We start from the raw sequence: 16,722 nt of genomic DNA, 5'->3' as shown, positions 1-16,722 counted from the left end.
ATAGCTCTAACATCATTTTTGAAGCTACATTAAGCTTGACTTGGGTGAGTGGACACTTTGACCAGCTGGATGGCTGGACCCAAAGAGTGGTGGTGAATGTTCTTAAACCCAGTTGGCAGCTGATCACAAGGGAATACATATTCCCCAGTGCCCAGTACTGAGGCCAGTTCTCTTTAATATCTTTATTAATGAACTGGGTAATGAGATTGAGTAACTTTGCACTTGACATTAAGCTGGGAGGGATTGTTGATCTACTTGAGGGTAGGAATGCTCTACAGAGAGACCTGGACAGGCTCCATCAATGGGCCAAGGACATTTGTATGAATCATAGAATCAGCCAGGTTGGAAGAGACCTCCAAGCTCAGCCAGCCCAAACTAGCACCCAGCCCTGGCCAATCAACCAGACTGCTTCAACACCTCTGGGGACGGTGACTCCACCACCTCCCTGGGCAGCCCATTCCAATGCCAATCACTCTCTCTGCCAACAACTTCCTCCTGACATCCAGCCTAGACCTCCCCTGCCACAGCTTGAGATGGTGGCAGCCTCACCTCCATCCCTGGAAAAATGATGGAGCGGCTCCTGCTGGAGGGCATCTCAAGGCACTTGGAAGAGAAGAAGGCTGAGAGCATTCTATGATGCCATAACTGAATGGGCAGATTCAGGGAGAGCAGTGGCTGTAGTCTACCTTCACCTTAGCAAGGCCTTTGACACCATCTCCCATGACATTATAGTGAGCAAGCTGAGGCAGTGTGGGCTGGAAGAGCAGGCAGTAAGGTGGGTTAGGAACTGGTTACAAGATAGAGTTCAGAGGGTGGTGATCAATGGTGCCAGGTCCAGCTGGAGAGCTGTGACCAGTGGTGACCCCCAGGGATCAGTGCTGGGGCCACTCCTGTTCAACATCTTCATCGATGACATTGATGAGGGCACACAGAGTCTGCTCAGCAAGTTTGCTGCTGACACCAGGCTGGGAGGCTTGGCTGAGACAGCTGCAGGCTGTGCTGCCATCCAGAGAGCCCTGGGCAGGCTGAGAGCTGGGCACAGAGGAACCAGATGAGGTTCAACAAGGACAAGTGCAGAGTCCTGCACCTGGGGAGGAAGAATGAACTGCAGCAGTCCAGGCTGGGAGGTGCCTGCTGGAGAGCAGCCCTGTGCAGAGGGACCTCGGGGTGCTGGTGGCTAACAAGTTCCCCATGGCACAGCAATGTGCCCTTGTGGCCAAGAAGGCCAATGGGAGCCTGGGGTGTGTTAGGAGCAGTGTGTCCAGCAGATCAAGGGAGGTTTTCCTCCCCCTCTACTCTGCCCTGCTGAGACCTCATCTTGAACACTGCCTTCAGTTTTGGGCTCACCAGTTTCAGAGGGACAGGGATCTGCTGGAGAGGGTCCAGAGGAGTGCTGTGAGGATGATGAGGGGACTGGAGAGCATCCCCAGATTTGTAGTGTACTTGTCTTGAACTGGATCATCATAATACAGGGAAATGGAAGCATGGTTTTAATTCTCCTAAAAATAGCTTTGTTCGTGGCAGTCAAAGCAAGGGGCAAAGTGCTGTGTAGAGATTGGAGCTGAGCTGCACAAAATACCAAAGACTGCACCATGCAAAGTGCTTGCCAGCACATTTGATCTGTAGATGAAAGTGTGCCAAAAGTGTGGAAAATACTGTGCTATCTTTAGGAAATAAAAGAATGGGTACAACATTTCCATGACAACCATCACCAGTTTCTATCAGAAGTAGCATTATTTTTCAGTAGTGCAGAGAAGATCCAGAGTTTGCTGTTTGCTGTGAAGAAATTGCCATGGGGTAAAGTGACCACTGAAAGGTTTTCAGTTAAGCCACAATAAAGTTGCTGAAGATGAGTGAGGCAATTTAAACTTATTTTGCCTCTGTGGTTTAGTCTATGGGAAAGGTTGCATCTTGAAAAATGAAAGTGGAGATCACAGCCAAGCTGTGTCTGAAGGACAGAACTGATATAGAGAAAGGCAAAGAGAACATAGAGTGTAGGAACCTAGTTAAATCATTAACTGTGTGAGCACTGATATAAAGCATCATCAATCAGACAAACACAAAGGAGAGGAGTTAAGCTTGAGAGGATCTTGAAACACTCTCATGGAGAAGAAGAAAACTGTATTCAAAGATGAGAACATTGCAGACTCCAGCCAAGAATGTGACCCACTACTGATGTCAGGTGGACTAAAGGTAGAGAGGTCGCACTGAGGAATCACAGAATTAACCAGGTTGGAAAAGACCTCTAGGATCGTGGAGTCCAACCTATCACCTAACCCTTCTAATTAACTAAACCATGGCATGAAGTGCCTCATCCAGCCTCCTTTTAAACACCTCCAGGGATGGCGAATCCCCCACCTCCCCAGACAGCCCATTCCAATGCCAATCACTCTTTCTGTGTAGAACTTCTTCCTAACATCCAGCCTAGACCTCCCCTGGCACAGCTTGAGACTGTGTCCCCTTGTTCTGTTGCTGGGTGCCTGGCAGCAGAGCCCAACCCCACCTGGCTACAGCCTGTGAGGAGAGGCTGAGGGAGCTGGAGGTGTTTGGGCTGGAGAAGAGGAGGCTCAGGGCAGACCTCTTTGCTGTATACAACTACCTGCAGGGAGGCTGTAGCCAGGTGGGGTTGGGCTCTGCTGCCAGACACCCAGCAACAGAACAAGGGGACACAGTCTCAAGCTGTGCCAGGGGAGGTCTAGGCTGGATGTTAGGAGGAAGTTGTTGTCAGAGAGAGTGATTGGCATTGGAATGGGCTGCCCAGGGAGGTGGTGGAGTCTCTGTCCCTGGAGATGCTGAAGCCAAGCCTGGCTGGGGCACTTAGTGCCATGATCTGGTTGACTGGGCAGGGCTGGGTGCTAGATAGGACTGACTGATCTTGAAGGTCTCTTCCAACCTAGTTGATACTATGAAGAAGGGAATGAGTAGCACTGCTTTCTTTGCAGAAGTGAGTATTTTCTATCATTAAACCTTCCTTGCCTAAAGTTCTTTATCCTTTTCATTTTTCTTGTAGGCTGTGTCTGGATAGAAACCATAGAGTTGTGTTGTGTTAACTTACAATGTGGATCCATCGTGTGAGAAGAAATCACTTTGCACTGACTTGCAAAGTGAACTAAGCTAAAAAGCAGCTAAGACCCTTCCAATTTTGAGTGAATATAGTGGAATATAATTAGTGGTGCTAATTCTCTGTGTAGATAAATGGTAGGATTGATTAGTGCAGTTTTCTTTTTAGCCCAGGCTTCATGCTCTCCCTTACAGATATCAATTCTTTATTAGTCAAATATTTCACTTGCTTCATGCCTTGCAACCTCAGAGAGTCAAATAAAAGTGTGTTGGTCTGGCACTGCACAATGAAGCGACAGTTTGGGGAAATCTTGCTTTCCACCTTCTGTCAGTGAAAGTTAGGCGACAGCATATAGGAGGGCATGGTGGGAAGTGCATGGTTACAGAGGTGAAGAGGTAGAAACAGACTGTGAAATGATGTGTTGTTGCAGAGTAACTCCTTCCCAACTTCTCTTTTTCATTGCATGTTGCAGGAATCATGACGACCTCAGGCAAAGAGAATTTCCGGCTGAAGAGCTACAAGAACAAGTCTCTAAACCCTGATGAGATGCGTCGCAGGCGGGAGGAAGAGGGCCTTCAGCTACGGAAGCAAAAGAGGGAGGAACAGGTACTGTACTAGAGCTGCAGTAACTGCAACCACTCCTTGACAGGTCTTGTCTTGCACTCCTCCTGGTGCTCCCAAGCCCCTTCTTGGCTGTTTCTACTCTGCAGTATTCATGCATGGTCAGTCTGAAATCATTGTCACTTGCAGATTTTGCTTCCTGTGATGGTTTGGGTGTTACCCACCCCCCCATACTTAAGTAAAATCACCCAGACTAGACTCAGCCACTCTGGAAATGGAATGAAGCTTTATACTTACAGCTTAGCACAAGATCCAGGCAGGATACCCAGCCAGCTGGAAGCCATCTCCCCCACACAAACCATCAGATGAGGAGGGATGCACACCCTGCCCGGAGAAAAGAAATGAAGGGAGGAGAAGCAGGGAGGGGAAGAGAAGGGAGAGAGCGATATTTTAGATATGGTGCTGAGGGATTTGGTTTAGTCAAGGACTTGTTAGTGTGAAGCTAACGCTTGGACTCCGATCTTGAGGGACTTTCCTGATCTAAGAAATTCTGTGCTGTCAGCCCGGCGCTGTCTTATAAGCTGTGATACCAGAAAGCGAAGTACAATAACAATGTTACAACATCCTGGGATGGGACTTTGTCTCCGTGGTCTTCTTGAGGGAACCTGGGACCCCCCAAACTACCACACCCCAGCACCATGCCTCTGTCACCTGTAAACGTGCCCAAAGATGGGGATTCTGTCACCTCCCTGGGGAGCCTGTTCCAGCATTTGAGAGCTTTCAGTGAAGTTTCTTCTGGTAGCCAGCCTAAACGTCTCCTGGTGCAATGTCATGCCTTTTCCTCCAATCCTCTTAGTTGTTCCTAGGGAGAAGACACCAACTCCTAGCTTGCTACCACCTCCTTTTGGTGAGTTGTAGAGAGCAAGAATGTATCCCCTCAGCCTTCTTTTCTGCGGAATAAGCAGCCTCAGTTCTCTCAGCCACTTCTCACAAGTCCTGTTCTCCACACCCCTCATGAGCTCCGTTTGTTGCCCTTCTCTGGACCTGCTCCAGGACCTTAATGCCTTTCCTGAAGTTGCACATTGTTACAAACATCAATCTTTCAGGTCTTTGAGCCCCAGCTTCCTTTTCAAGAAAGCAATGAGTTGGAAGCTGGAGGTAGCTTGTGGATAGAGGAGGAAAGTGAAGAGAAGGGAGCATCAGCAAGATGTTTTCAGAAACGTTAGGAGCCAGGATTTTAGTGCATCACTGTTCTCATTTACTCCAGGCCTAAATGGTTTCCTTTTGCTGGCAGTGTAGCCAGTATAGTAGCTTCTTTCAGCTGGTAGCATATATAATTTTTCTTGCTGCCTATGTGTATGTTTGCTAAATAGGATACATTACATCTTTCTCTTCTCAGTTGTTCAAACGCCGAAATGTTGCAACAGCTGAGGAAGAAGCGGAGGAAGAGGTCATGTCTGATGGTGGCTTCCACGAGGCTCAGATGAACAACATGGAGATGACTTCTGTAAGTGATGAGGAAGGAACAGAATTGGTTGAAACTGGACAGGTCTGTTATGCAGTGACTTGATGGGGGGGAATGCAATTGCAGAAGGATGTGAAAAATGGAATTTGAACAGTTTGTGGACAGCTCTTAAGCACCTGTGTTAGTGAACTGCCCTGGAACAGGTGACATGAGAGACAAGTGTTACAGCAGCTCCTAAGCACCTGTGTTAGTGAACTGCCCTGAAACAGATGCATGAGAGACAAGTGTTACGTGATAGAGTAGTTAAGTGGACACACTTTCAAGGAAATTAAGAAATGCTCATTGTTCCAGACAAGCTGACTAAGCTGACTGGTTCCTGGGTGTGATGATTATCATTACAGGCAATTCTATCAGCTGTTGGCCAGAGTTGTTGGGGTTTTGAAGCTGGAATTTTATAATAATGCTTGAAAATAGAAAGCAAACTGTGTGGTACTGCAGTTTGCTAAGCAAAAATGGGCTCAACTGAAATCTTTTGTTAATGGACTTATGGCAGATGGGGTGTTGAGAACACAGCCAGACCTAATTTAGCTATCTACATGTGTCCTTAAACTCCTTTTCAAGCTAGAGGATCATCCTACAGAAATAAAGCTTGTTGTGGAAACAGACTTTCTCTTTGTTGCTTTCTCTCTGTTTGTTGCTTTCTCTCTGTTTGTTGCTTTCTCTCTGTTTGTTGCTTTCTCTCTGTTTGTTGCTTTCTCTCTGTTTGTTGCTTTCTCTCTGTTTGTTGCTTTCTCTCTGTTTGTTGCTTTCTCTCTGTTGCTTTCACTGATCTTCACGCTTGTGTCTGTACTCAGTGTGCAAATGATGTTTCCATAGAAATTGGGCTGGTCTTGCTTTCTGTTGGTGGTTATGTCAGCCTTGAGAACGACTGAGAAACAGGGAAAAGCCTATAAACAATGTGGTAGAGCACTGATAGAGTTTATTGTTTTACTCTTCAGGATAATACTTAAACATCAGATAAGTCCTAAATACCATTTAATCATTTGTGTGGAAACTTGTATGAAATCAATAGATAGTAAAAAGTAAGGAAAGGGGTCTAACTGACATTGATGTTAGCATTTTACAGCTTACTGTTCCAAATACCATACATTTCAAGGTATTAACAGGTGGAGCTGTAAGAGGTAAACCTTTGGTATTTTGGGCATTGTCATCTACTTATTTCTCTGGTTATGGAAGTAGCAATTTAGATCAAAAGAAGAGAAAGAAGTCTGAGTTGCCTGATTCCTCTTTACCTGAGTTTACATGTGTGATGAACAGAATGTCTACAAAAAAAACTAGGGAGGGATTTTTCAGGATATCAGGGGATGGCAGGACTGGGGGGAATGGAGTGAAGCTGGAGGTGGGGAGAGTCAGAGTGGCCGTGAGGAGGAAGATGTTCAGCACAAGAGTGGTGAGAGGCTGGAGTGGGTTGCCCAGGGAGGTGGTTGAGGCCCCATGGCTGGAGGTGTTTAAGGCCAGGCTGGCTGAGGCTGTGGGTAGGGTGTCCCTGGGCATGGCAGGGGGGTTGGAACTGGCTGATCCCTGTGGTGCCTTCCAACCCTGACTGATTCTGTGATTTTACCTGGCATAAGAGAAGTCGTTGATTTAATTTGGAAACCATCAGTATTAGGGAAAATTTAATGCTCTCACTTGGTGATGAAGACAAGCATTAAATTTAAGAGAATGAATCTGAAGGTACATGTTACATAAACGTGAACAATATCATCCTTGAAGTCTTGCCTGACTAATTACTATTCCAATTTAAACTACCTTTTTTTGAAGCTGGCAGTTGAGCATTTATTTTAGATTAGGTGAGATAGAAAAGGAGAGAGAATGCCAATAAGAGATTCGATTCTGGAGAGTGATTTTCTTGCCACATCTTAAGTAAAATCTGAATTTTGGCTTAGGGAAAATGAAAACCAGGCTCAAGAGTGATCCTGCTTGTGCAGATGTCCATGTATACTGACTCATTTGCTGACTGTAATGGGCTTATCTAGGTTCTTACTCAGAAAGAGAGAAACTTGATACCAGTTTCCCACTAACCCTGGATTTTATTTTCTCTCTTCCTTTCTGTCATGTCTGAATCCTAGAGTGCAGTCATCACCTCTGATATGATTGAGATGATTTTCTCCAATAGCCCAGAACAGCAGCTTTCTGCCACCCAGAAGTTCCGAAAGCTTCTTTCTAAAGGTAAGGGCTGAAGTTACCTGCAGAAAAGCATAGAAGCATCCCTGGCACATACTTTTAACAGCAACAAAGATTGAGTTTCACACAGAAACATCTGGATGTAGATCTTGTTTTGCAAAATGTCACCTAGATGTATTTCATAGTCACTGCTTTTTAGACATCTGTGTGACTACTACGACAGCTGTGATGTCAACTCTGGAGTGTAGCTTTAAATATTGTAGACAATGTGTCTAAGGCTCATATATGCTGATCTACTGAAGTTTCTGCATGTGTGCATGCCAGAGTGACTTCACAGAACTGCTACTGTGAACTTGGTCTGCCTAAATTACTGAGTGCATTCGTGCCTTTGGCACTGTCTGCCACAACAAGCTCCTGGCACAGCTGGCAGCTTGTGGCTTGGACAGATTCACTGTGATAGGGGTCAGGAACTGGCTGGAAGGCTGGGCCCAGAGAGTGGTGCTGAATGGTGCCACATCCCTTGGTCACACTGGTCACATTCTTCTGAATGCACCCCAGAATACAGTTGGCCTTCTTGCCTGAGAATGCACATTGCTGGCTGAAATCAGAGTATCCCATTACTGCCCCGTTCAGGCTGGAGCCCTGTTGTGATGCATAGGAATCCCCTGCCTTTTGGTAAAGGTAAAGCAGTACTGTAAGAAAGAATACACAGCAAAGAGGGGCCTTTTTGTCATGGGATATGATTTTGATGCAGTAGTTTGCAGATTTCCCTTCAGAAGAATATAATGTGTCTTCCCTTTGCTTTTCATTAGAGCCAAATCCCCCAATAGATGAAGTTATAAGCACACCAGGAGTGGTGGCCAGGTTTGTGGAGTTCCTCAAGCGGAAAGAAAACTGCACGTTACAGGTATGCAAATACCAAGGTGTCTGTGTTCTTACAGTGGGAAGGCATTTCATGATGCAAATTAGGTAGGAAAAAATGATTAGTGATTTGTTTAATTAGTTAGACTGCTCTTTTTTTCTTCATTAGGTTAAAAAAAGCTATATTATCTTTAGGGCTTCTAGCTAAACCTCTGGAGCCAGAAGAGAGAGATGTTTGAGTCTGGTTATATGAACACTAGGATGGCATTTTTACACTTTGTCATGTAGCTAAAACAGAGTTTGAAATTTGGACCTCAACTAATTAGAGTCTGTTAAACTAAACTTAATGCTTTTGAGTGTTTTTTTTAATAGCAGAAAGTTTAAAATGTTTGGAATCACAACTTAAATTCTTGATTACAATAATTGAGAATTACAATCCATGATTAGAAACAGAAACCTTGCAACATACTTGCTTTGCCTGGAAATACTCAGTTTCCCACACCACATCCTGGTCTCCAAGCTGGTGCCACATGGGTTTAATGGGTGGACCACAGGATGGATACAGAACTGGCTTGATGGCCACACCCAAATAGTGGCTGTCAGTGGCTCCATGGACAAGTGGAGTCCCTCAGGGATCAGTCCTGGCACCAGTCTTGTTCAATATCTTTGTGGGTGCCATGGACAGAGGCACTGAGTGCAGCCTCAGCAAGTTTGCTGCTGACACCAAGCTGTGTGGTGCAGCAGCCAGGCTGGAGGGCAGGGATCCATCCAGAGGGACCTGCACAGGCTGTAGAGGTGGGCACAAGCCAAGCTCATGAGGTTCAACAAGCACAAGAGCAGTGTCCTGCAGCTGGATGGAGGCAATGCCAAGCACAACTGCAGGCTGGGCAGTGAGTGGCTGGAGAGCAGCCCTGAGGAGAGGGACTTGGTGGTAGTGGAGGAGAAGCTCAACAGGAGCCAGCAGTATGCACTTGCAGCCCACAGGGCCAGCCAGAGCCTGGGCTGCATCAGGAGCAGTGTGGCCAGCAGGGCCAGGGAGGGGATTCTCTCCCTCTACTGCGCTCTGCTGAGGCCCCACCTGCAGTACTGCATCCAGCTCTGGAGCCCCTGGGACAAGAGGGCTGTGGAGATGCTGGAGTGTGTCCAGAGCAGGGCCAGGAGGATGCTCAGAGGCTGCAGCAGCTCTGCTGTGAGCACAGACTGAAAGAGTTGGGGCTGTGCAGTGTGCAGAAGAGGAGGCTCCCAGGTGACCTTCTTGTGGCCTGCCAGCATCTGCAGGGGGCTCCAAAAAATCTGGGGAGGGACTTTTGAGGCTGTGAGGGAGTGGCAGGAGTGGGGGGAATGGAGCAAAGCTGGAGGTGGGGAGAGTGAGAGTGGCTGTGAGGAGGAAGTTGTTGAGCAGGAGGATGGTGAGAGGCTGGAGTGGGTTGCCCAGGGAGGTGGTTGAGGCCCCCGGGATGGAGGTATTTGAGGCCAGGCTGGCTGAGGCTGTGTGCAGCCTGCTCTAGGGTAGGGTGTCCCTGGGCATGGCAGGGGGTTGGAACTGGCTGCTCCTTGTGGTCCTTTCCAGCCCTGACTGATTCTGTGATTTGTACACCACTTCAAAGAAGGTAATGTTGCAGGAACCAATTACATGATCTGTTGCTCTTAAGCTCTGGCCTGACCATTTTGCCTCTAGTTCATTAACGATGAGTCTTGCAGTTCTGATGTGTTGTTCTGCCTTACTGCAGGCTGGATCCTTTCTGTATTACAATAGTGCATTTTGGAATTGTTTATTCTGCTCTCATCAGCAGATAATTTCTTGTTCTGCTGGTCAGGAGGGCAGGATTAGCTGTGTTTTTAAACTGAAGTCTTTCATAGTAACGCTTAAACATTAAAAGCCTTTACACGCCTTACATTTCGAGATTGTCTCTGTCTCCTTTTCAGCTTTTATAACTATATCTTAAATTCTTGCTGCTCATGCAGGGACGGCTAATTTTAGCTGGTCTGTCAGGATTTTTCCTGGAATACTGAGGGAGTTTAATAAATGAGTAATGTTGAAATGAGTCATGGATAGCATACAACTTCCCATTTTTATTGCTCATTGATTTTTCTCTTTTCATTCAACTTGTAGCAGTGTTTTAGGTCTCTAGATTTGAAATGTGTCTGATAGGATTACATTTTTCTAGCATGGTGTCATTATTTTGGGGCTGGAAAGAAATCTGGCAAAATCTAGATGTCTGGAATCTGAGATCTTTGTCTGGCAGTGTTAAGATTTGCATTTCAGCATAAAAGAATTTGTGAGTTGAAATTAAAGTAAATAGCATCAAAGGATCCAAAGCGCTAATTCAGAACTTCAATTTTCCTTTGGGTCTTGAAGAAAATAATCATTCAGTCACTGGAGGTGTTAGGCTTCTTGCAGGAAGACTCCTTTTTTTTGTGTGTGTGGGTTCTTAGCCAGTAAGGAAAGGCTGTAGAACAGACCAAAGGTAGGATAACTGCAGAACAAAATATAACAATCGAGAACTTGCAGCAGCCCTGATCCTACAGAATCATTTTGTTTGGAAAAGACCTTTAAGATCACAGAGTCCAACCATGGTTTAAGTCTCCCAACCCTGGTGCTAAACCTCAACCCTCAGCACCACATCTCTCTGTCTTCTAAACACCTCCAGGTGTCTTGTTCTCATAAGGAACTTTGGCGAATTTTAATTTCATGTGATACTGATACTTTTTAATTCAATGGTTATGGTTTTTACTTTGTAAATCATCTGCATTAGTTAGTGGCATCTCATACTTTACCTAAACCAGTTACAGAACCATTTTGTTTGGAAAAGACCTTTATGATCATTGAGTCCAACCATTGTTTAAGTCTACCAACCTGTGATGGTTTGGGTGTTCTCTGCCCCCCACTTTGGTAAATCACCCAGACTGGACTCAGCCACTGGAAATTGAATGAATGAAGCTTCATATTTACAGCTTAGCACAATACCCAAGCAGGTATTGACAATCTGTACAGCTAGAGACAGACACAGACAAGTGAAAAAGTGATAACAGAAACACAGCAGCCCTCCCAGAAACCAGAGTCCCCAGCAGGGGCTCCCAACCACCCTGCCACCTTCTCCCACCTTCTCCTCCTTCTACCTTACCCTAGACTTTGCCTTATGTTCAAAGGTGAGTTTGGAGGGTCAGCCAGGGGGGGTTAGGCAGCAGAAGGATTAGTTAGCAAGTTAGGGAGAGAAGTTCCTGCAGACAGAGCCAGGGAGAGACTCCACTATCTACATCTATGTTCTTGTTCTTATCCATCTCAGCAAGCCTGTGAGTGTGACAGCCATCACTATTGTTTCACAGCCTAGCATCTAATTCTTCTCACCAAAAATATCCCAGCTAAGCTCAAACTGGCACATAAGCCTGGTGCTAGACCTTAACCCTCAGCACTGCATCTCTCTATCTTTTAAACACCTCCAGGTATCTTGTTCTCATAAGAAACTTTGGCCACTTTTAGCTTCATGTGATACTGATAACTTTTTAATTCAGTGATTATGTTTCTTACTCTTTAAATCATCTCCATTAGCGGTAACTCATACTTCATCTACACCAGTTGCTTCTGCCTCTACAAGACATTTAGTCTTCTTTTTTGATGTGGCAGAGACAGGCCTTTAATAAATTCTTTTGCATTTTCTTTTCCAGTTTGAAGCTGCCTGGGTCCTGACAAACATTGCCTCTGGAAATTCACTTCAGACACGAATAGTGATCCAAGCAGGAGCTGTCCCCATCTTCATAGAGCTGCTTAGTTCAGAGTTTGAAGATGTACAGGAACAGGTAAAGATTAAGAATGGTGTTGAGGTTTTTTTGTGTGTGTGGCTTGGGGATTGGTTTGTTTGTTACACTGCATTTGTTTTGGTTTGCTGTGAGATGTTTCTCCCTGCCCTACCTAGGAGCAAGGCTGTCATGTAAGAAAGCTCAGTAAGTTTGCAGATGACACCAAGCTAGGAGCAGCTGTGGAACTGCTGGAGGGTAGGAGAGCCCTGCAAAGGGACCTGGCCAGGCTGGATGGGTGGGCAGAGGCCAAGGGGATGAGATTGAACAAGGCCAAGTGCAGGGTTCTGCACTTTGGCCACAACAACCCCAAGCAGCACTACAGTCTGGGACTAGAGCAGCCAGGCAGAGAGGGACCTGGGAGTGCTGGTAGAGAGGAGCTGAAGCTGAGGCAGCAGTGTGCCCAGGTGGGCAGCAGAGCCAATGGCATCCTGGGCTGGCTCAGGAGCAGTGTGGGCAGCAGGACAAGGGAGGTTCTTCTGCCCCTGTGCTCAGCACTGCTCAGGCCACAGCTTGAGTGCTGTGTCCAGTTCTGGGCTCCTCAGTTCAAGAGAGATGTTGAGGTGCTGGAAGGTGTCCAGAGAAGGGCAACGAAGCTGGTGAGGGGCCTGGAGAAGAGCCCTGTGAGGAGAAGCTGAGGGAGCTGGGGGTGTGCAGCCTGCAGCAGAGGAGGCTCAGGGCAGAGCTCATTGCTGGCTACGCCTCCCTGAAGGGAGGCCAGGTGGGGTTGGCCTCTTCTGCCAGGCAAGCAGCAAGAGAAGAAGGGGACAGAGTCTGAAGCTGTGCCAGGGCAGGTCTAGTCTGGATGTTAGGAGGAAGTTCCTGGCAGAGAGAGTGATTGGCATTGGAATGGGCTGCCCAGGGAGGTGGTGGAGTGGCTGTGCCTGGAGGTGTTGAAGCCAAGCCTGGCTGGGGCACTTGGTGCCATGGTCTGGTTGATTGGGCAGGGCTGGGTGCTAGGTTGGACTGGCTGAGCTTGGAGGTCTCTTCCAACCTGCTTGATTCTATGATTCTATGTTAAGATGTCAAAGCAGGTTTCTGGAACTTACACATGGAGCTGCAGCTGATTGGCTAGTGCTGGGTTAGTGTTTTTCTGTGTACTAAAGGTTTCAAAAAGCCGTGTTAAAAAATTGCTTGAGAGCTGGAAAGCTCATGCCTGTTTGTCCTGCAGCTAAAACATGAGTGGAATATAGAGTTTATTCTCTACAGGGAAGATCAGTTTGTTCTCAGTGTTCCTTACAGAGCAGGTGAATGTTCTTTAAGCCCCAAAGGGATCAGTATAAAGCACAGATCAAACATTTGACTCAGGAATTTCCACCAGATCCATAACTTGTTTGAACTGTGATGTATTTCAGACATATAATCTTGCTTTGAAGAATTGAGGTGATGAAATATTAATTATGCTAACAAAGAGAGTTTCAGTTTAGCCTTTATACTTAACTCAAAAGTATGTACCCTTATTCTACAAATTTGACTAGCTTTGGGTCTAGGTATTTGCTTTTGTTCCACTGCTTACTCAGTTAGCAAGCTCTTTTGGTTCCTTCCTTTATCTACTTGCAGAGCTTAAGCTTGCCTTGAGAAAATGAAAGGTCAGCTCTGAGTGCTTCTGTGATGGTTGCTTTGGCTTTTGGTGACCCTTTTCTGAACACTTCTTTGTTCCAGTGTCTTTTTGTGGTGGTGAAATTAAGAGAAGTTGGCTATTCCAGTGTCGCTCTCCCAGCAACGCTGCTTGCAGAGATAGTACCTAATTTGAATGCCTCCTTGTCCCGGGTTAGGGTGGATCCCTCCCCCGCTGGAGTGAACTCACCACACCGTGGATTTCTTTGGAAAGTCAGAGAACAGTGAAGTTGTATTTCTTATAGTTCAAAGTATAACAGTATAAGGAGAAATGAACTCCTACAGAGATACAATAACCTTAAGGAAGATGGGGAAGGGGTCAGGCGGCGACGAAGCAGCACAGCAGCAGCAGCCAAAACAGCAGCAGGGGAAGATAGCAGCGGGCACAGCTGAAGCAGCAGAAGCAGCAAGGGTGGGAGAACAAGCTGTGCTTCTGGACACAAAGCTCTCGATGCTCCAATGAAATGATATTAACTTATCCATTGTTGCCATTCTGTGGCCTGTCCCTGGAATGTTCACCTCTCCCCTATGTCTGAGCTAGAGATGTAGCTCAAACGGCCACACTCTTGATACTTTAATCTATGCATTCCGAGGGATCCTTGCAGACTCCGTGCCACAGAAGCTGGCTAGAAGCTCAAGATGAGCTGATTATGTGATAGGATCCATTGTTGTTTTCAGTACTTTACTTCCAGGATACAGCTCTCCATCCTGTAGCTGGGACTTCTTTCTTCCTCTATGTCTGACCTTGCATTGGGCTGTATTGAGATGCGTAACTGAAGGAGTACTGAATCACAAGTGTTGGATTGCTCTGTGTAACTTGCCTTTCTGTCTGGCAGCTGGCTCAGTGTGCCACCTGTGCTTAAGGCTCCTTTCTGCCCAGCTCTGCAGTGCATCCCGGTGTCCCTGAACGGCAGCATAGCCTGAGGATGTGTCAGCCTCTCCTCGCACTCTTGTGTCTTTAGCTGACACACCCCCAGGCTGTGCTGCCGTTCAGGGACACCGGGATGCACTGCAGAGCTGGGCAGAGGGGAGCCGCATGAAGTTCAAAAAGGGCAAGGGGAGAGTCCTGTACCTGGGCAGGAATAACCTTGTGCAGCACTGCAGGTTAGAGCTTGACCACCGTTTGTTTGGCAGAGGTTCTGACCTGTGTGTCTGGTGTCAAAGCTTTATTTGGCCGTTGCATGAGAGGCCCTATTGACTAGGTCTTAGTAACCAAAATCAGGGCAAACACTTGAGACATGGGTATGAGCTACTTTCTCTATTTGGGTGGATGAAATGTGACACATAAAGAATTCCAGCTGCTGAAGGAAAAGTGTTTTCTGTACTAGGGCGTAAGTAGAAGTCATCTCCTAGGAATTCGGCCTTCTTACATCCTTTTTTGTGTCCACTTAGCCAGTCACACTGGTATGCAAGCTAATCTTCACTGTCTTCATCCTAGCACTAGACCCATTTCCCAAGTCAGCAGCCAAAAGTGGAGAAACTCCTGAATTCTCACTTACAGTAGTTCCTCATGAAGAGGCACAGACTGTACACTGTTGGATTTAGAACTTGGTTGTAGTGTCCACAAGCTTAATGAAATAACATAGAACCATAGAGTGGTCTAGGTTGGAAGGGACCTCAAGGGTCATCCAGCTCCAACCCCCCACCATAGGCAGGGACACCTCCCACTAGCGCAGGTTGCTCAAGGCCTCATCCAACCTGGCCTTAAACACCTCCAGGGAGGAAGCAGCCACAACCCATTCCAGTGCCTCACCACCCTCACTGTAATGAGCTTCCTCCTAACATCCAGTCTAAATCTTGCTCTAAGAAGTCAAGAGTGGAAAGCAGTGTAGATGCTGATGGACTTCCCTGCTCAGACTTTCTGAGATTTGCTGTTGCAAAGCCAGTCTGGCATTCAGGGTCAGGATGGATTCTTGGATTAAGTGATTACCACTGGTGTCAACTCTAAAAAAAGATACTGCTGTAATGGCAGAAACTACATCCACAGGCAAGTTAAATGTGGCTCCCAAGGGTGGTTTAATGTCTGTAAGAGTGTCCAGACAGGGTATTTGTACCTTCAGGCATTGGTGTCCACATGTTCAAGCAAAGACCATTTTAGCAAATTATGACTTTTTTTACCTCTGGACATACTTAGAACCATCTGCAATATTTGGTTCATTCATCAAATAGAATCATAGAGTCAGGGTTGGAAGGCACCACAGGTGACCTTCTTGTGGCCTTCCAGGATCTAAAGGGGGCCTCCAAAAAAGCTGGGGAGGGACTTTGGAGGCTGTCAGGGAGTGCCAGGCCTGGAGGGAATGGAGTAAAGCTGGAGGTGGGGGGAGTCAGAGTGGCCATGAGGAAGTTGTTGAGCATGAGAGTGTTGAGAGGCTGGAATGGGTTGCCCAGGGAGGTGGTTGAGGCCCCATGGCTGGAGGTGTTTGAGGCCAGGCTGGCTGAGGCTGTGTGCAGCCTGCTCTAGGGTAGGGTGTCCCTGGGCATGGCAGGGGGTTGGAACTGGCTGCTCCTTGTGGTCCCTTCCAACTCTGACTGATTCTATGATACTAATATAGGCTGTTCACACAAACCTTTTTGGTTAGGTGAAAACCTGCTTAACATCTGGACTAGTTGTGACAAGGAGAGTAGTGTTAGTATGTTACTAAGGCTGAGAAGATAAGCTCATTTCTTGTACTGTGGACAGAGCAAGGTTGTGTCTGCCTGCAGTCTTTGGGACATACCTGTTGGCTGTTTTGGTATTCCTCTTGGAGCTGCATAAGTATTCCTGAACCATATAATGATTTCTGGTGTGCAAAAGTTACTACTAGACCAGAATGCATTCCCCTCCTGTATGTTGCCTGGTACCTGACAGTGAGAAGAGGCTACCTCCCACTTTAATACACATTGCAAACTGAGAGTAAATTGCCATTCTCTCTCTCATTGCAGGCAGTATGGGCTCTTGGCAACATCGCTGGAGACAGCACCATGTGCAGAGACTACGTATTGGACTGTAATATCCTGCCCCCTTTGTTGCAGTAAGTCTGGTTTTAATGTGCCTTATAGGATTTTGCTGCAGTTTCTGGTAAACCCAAAGTTTGCTTTCTGCCTTGAAAAATAACAGTGATTTGTTTGGTTGGGTGATTTTTGTGGTGTTTTTTGTTGTGGGCAAATCAAACGTTTTAATGGGAGCTCCTGAACTGCT

The 16,722-nt window shown here is 46.6% G+C and overlaps 1 protein-coding gene across 2 annotated transcripts in view; it reads left to right on the top strand.

The window, feature by feature from the left end:
- Positions 1 to 16,722, top strand: part of KPNA1 (karyopherin subunit alpha 1) — a 46,360-nt gene that overhangs the window by 8,449 nt on the left and 21,189 nt on the right. For both annotated transcript variants that reach the window (XM_064142991.1, XM_064142992.1), the window contains exons 2-7: positions 3,534 to 3,667; positions 5,022 to 5,129; positions 7,217 to 7,316; positions 8,084 to 8,178; positions 11,799 to 11,930; positions 16,467 to 16,555. In XM_064142991.1, coding sequence (XP_063999061.1) covers positions 3,539 to 3,667; positions 5,022 to 5,129; positions 7,217 to 7,316; positions 8,084 to 8,178; positions 11,799 to 11,930; positions 16,467 to 16,555 — 653 coding nt within the window. In that variant the 5' untranslated portion in view covers positions 3,534 to 3,538. The remainder of the gene's footprint in view (positions 1 to 3,533; positions 3,668 to 5,021; positions 5,130 to 7,216; positions 7,317 to 8,083; positions 8,179 to 11,798; positions 11,931 to 16,466; positions 16,556 to 16,722) is intronic.

The sequence above is a fragment of the Pogoniulus pusillus genome, chromosome 5 (genome assembly GCF_015220805.1).
Source record: "Pogoniulus pusillus isolate bPogPus1 chromosome 5, bPogPus1.pri, whole genome shotgun sequence".
NCBI classification, from domain to species: domain Eukaryota; kingdom Metazoa; phylum Chordata; class Aves; order Piciformes; family Lybiidae; genus Pogoniulus; species Pogoniulus pusillus.
Note: the sequence above shows the minus strand (reverse complement) of the source record. Positions and strands in the feature narration are given on the sequence as shown.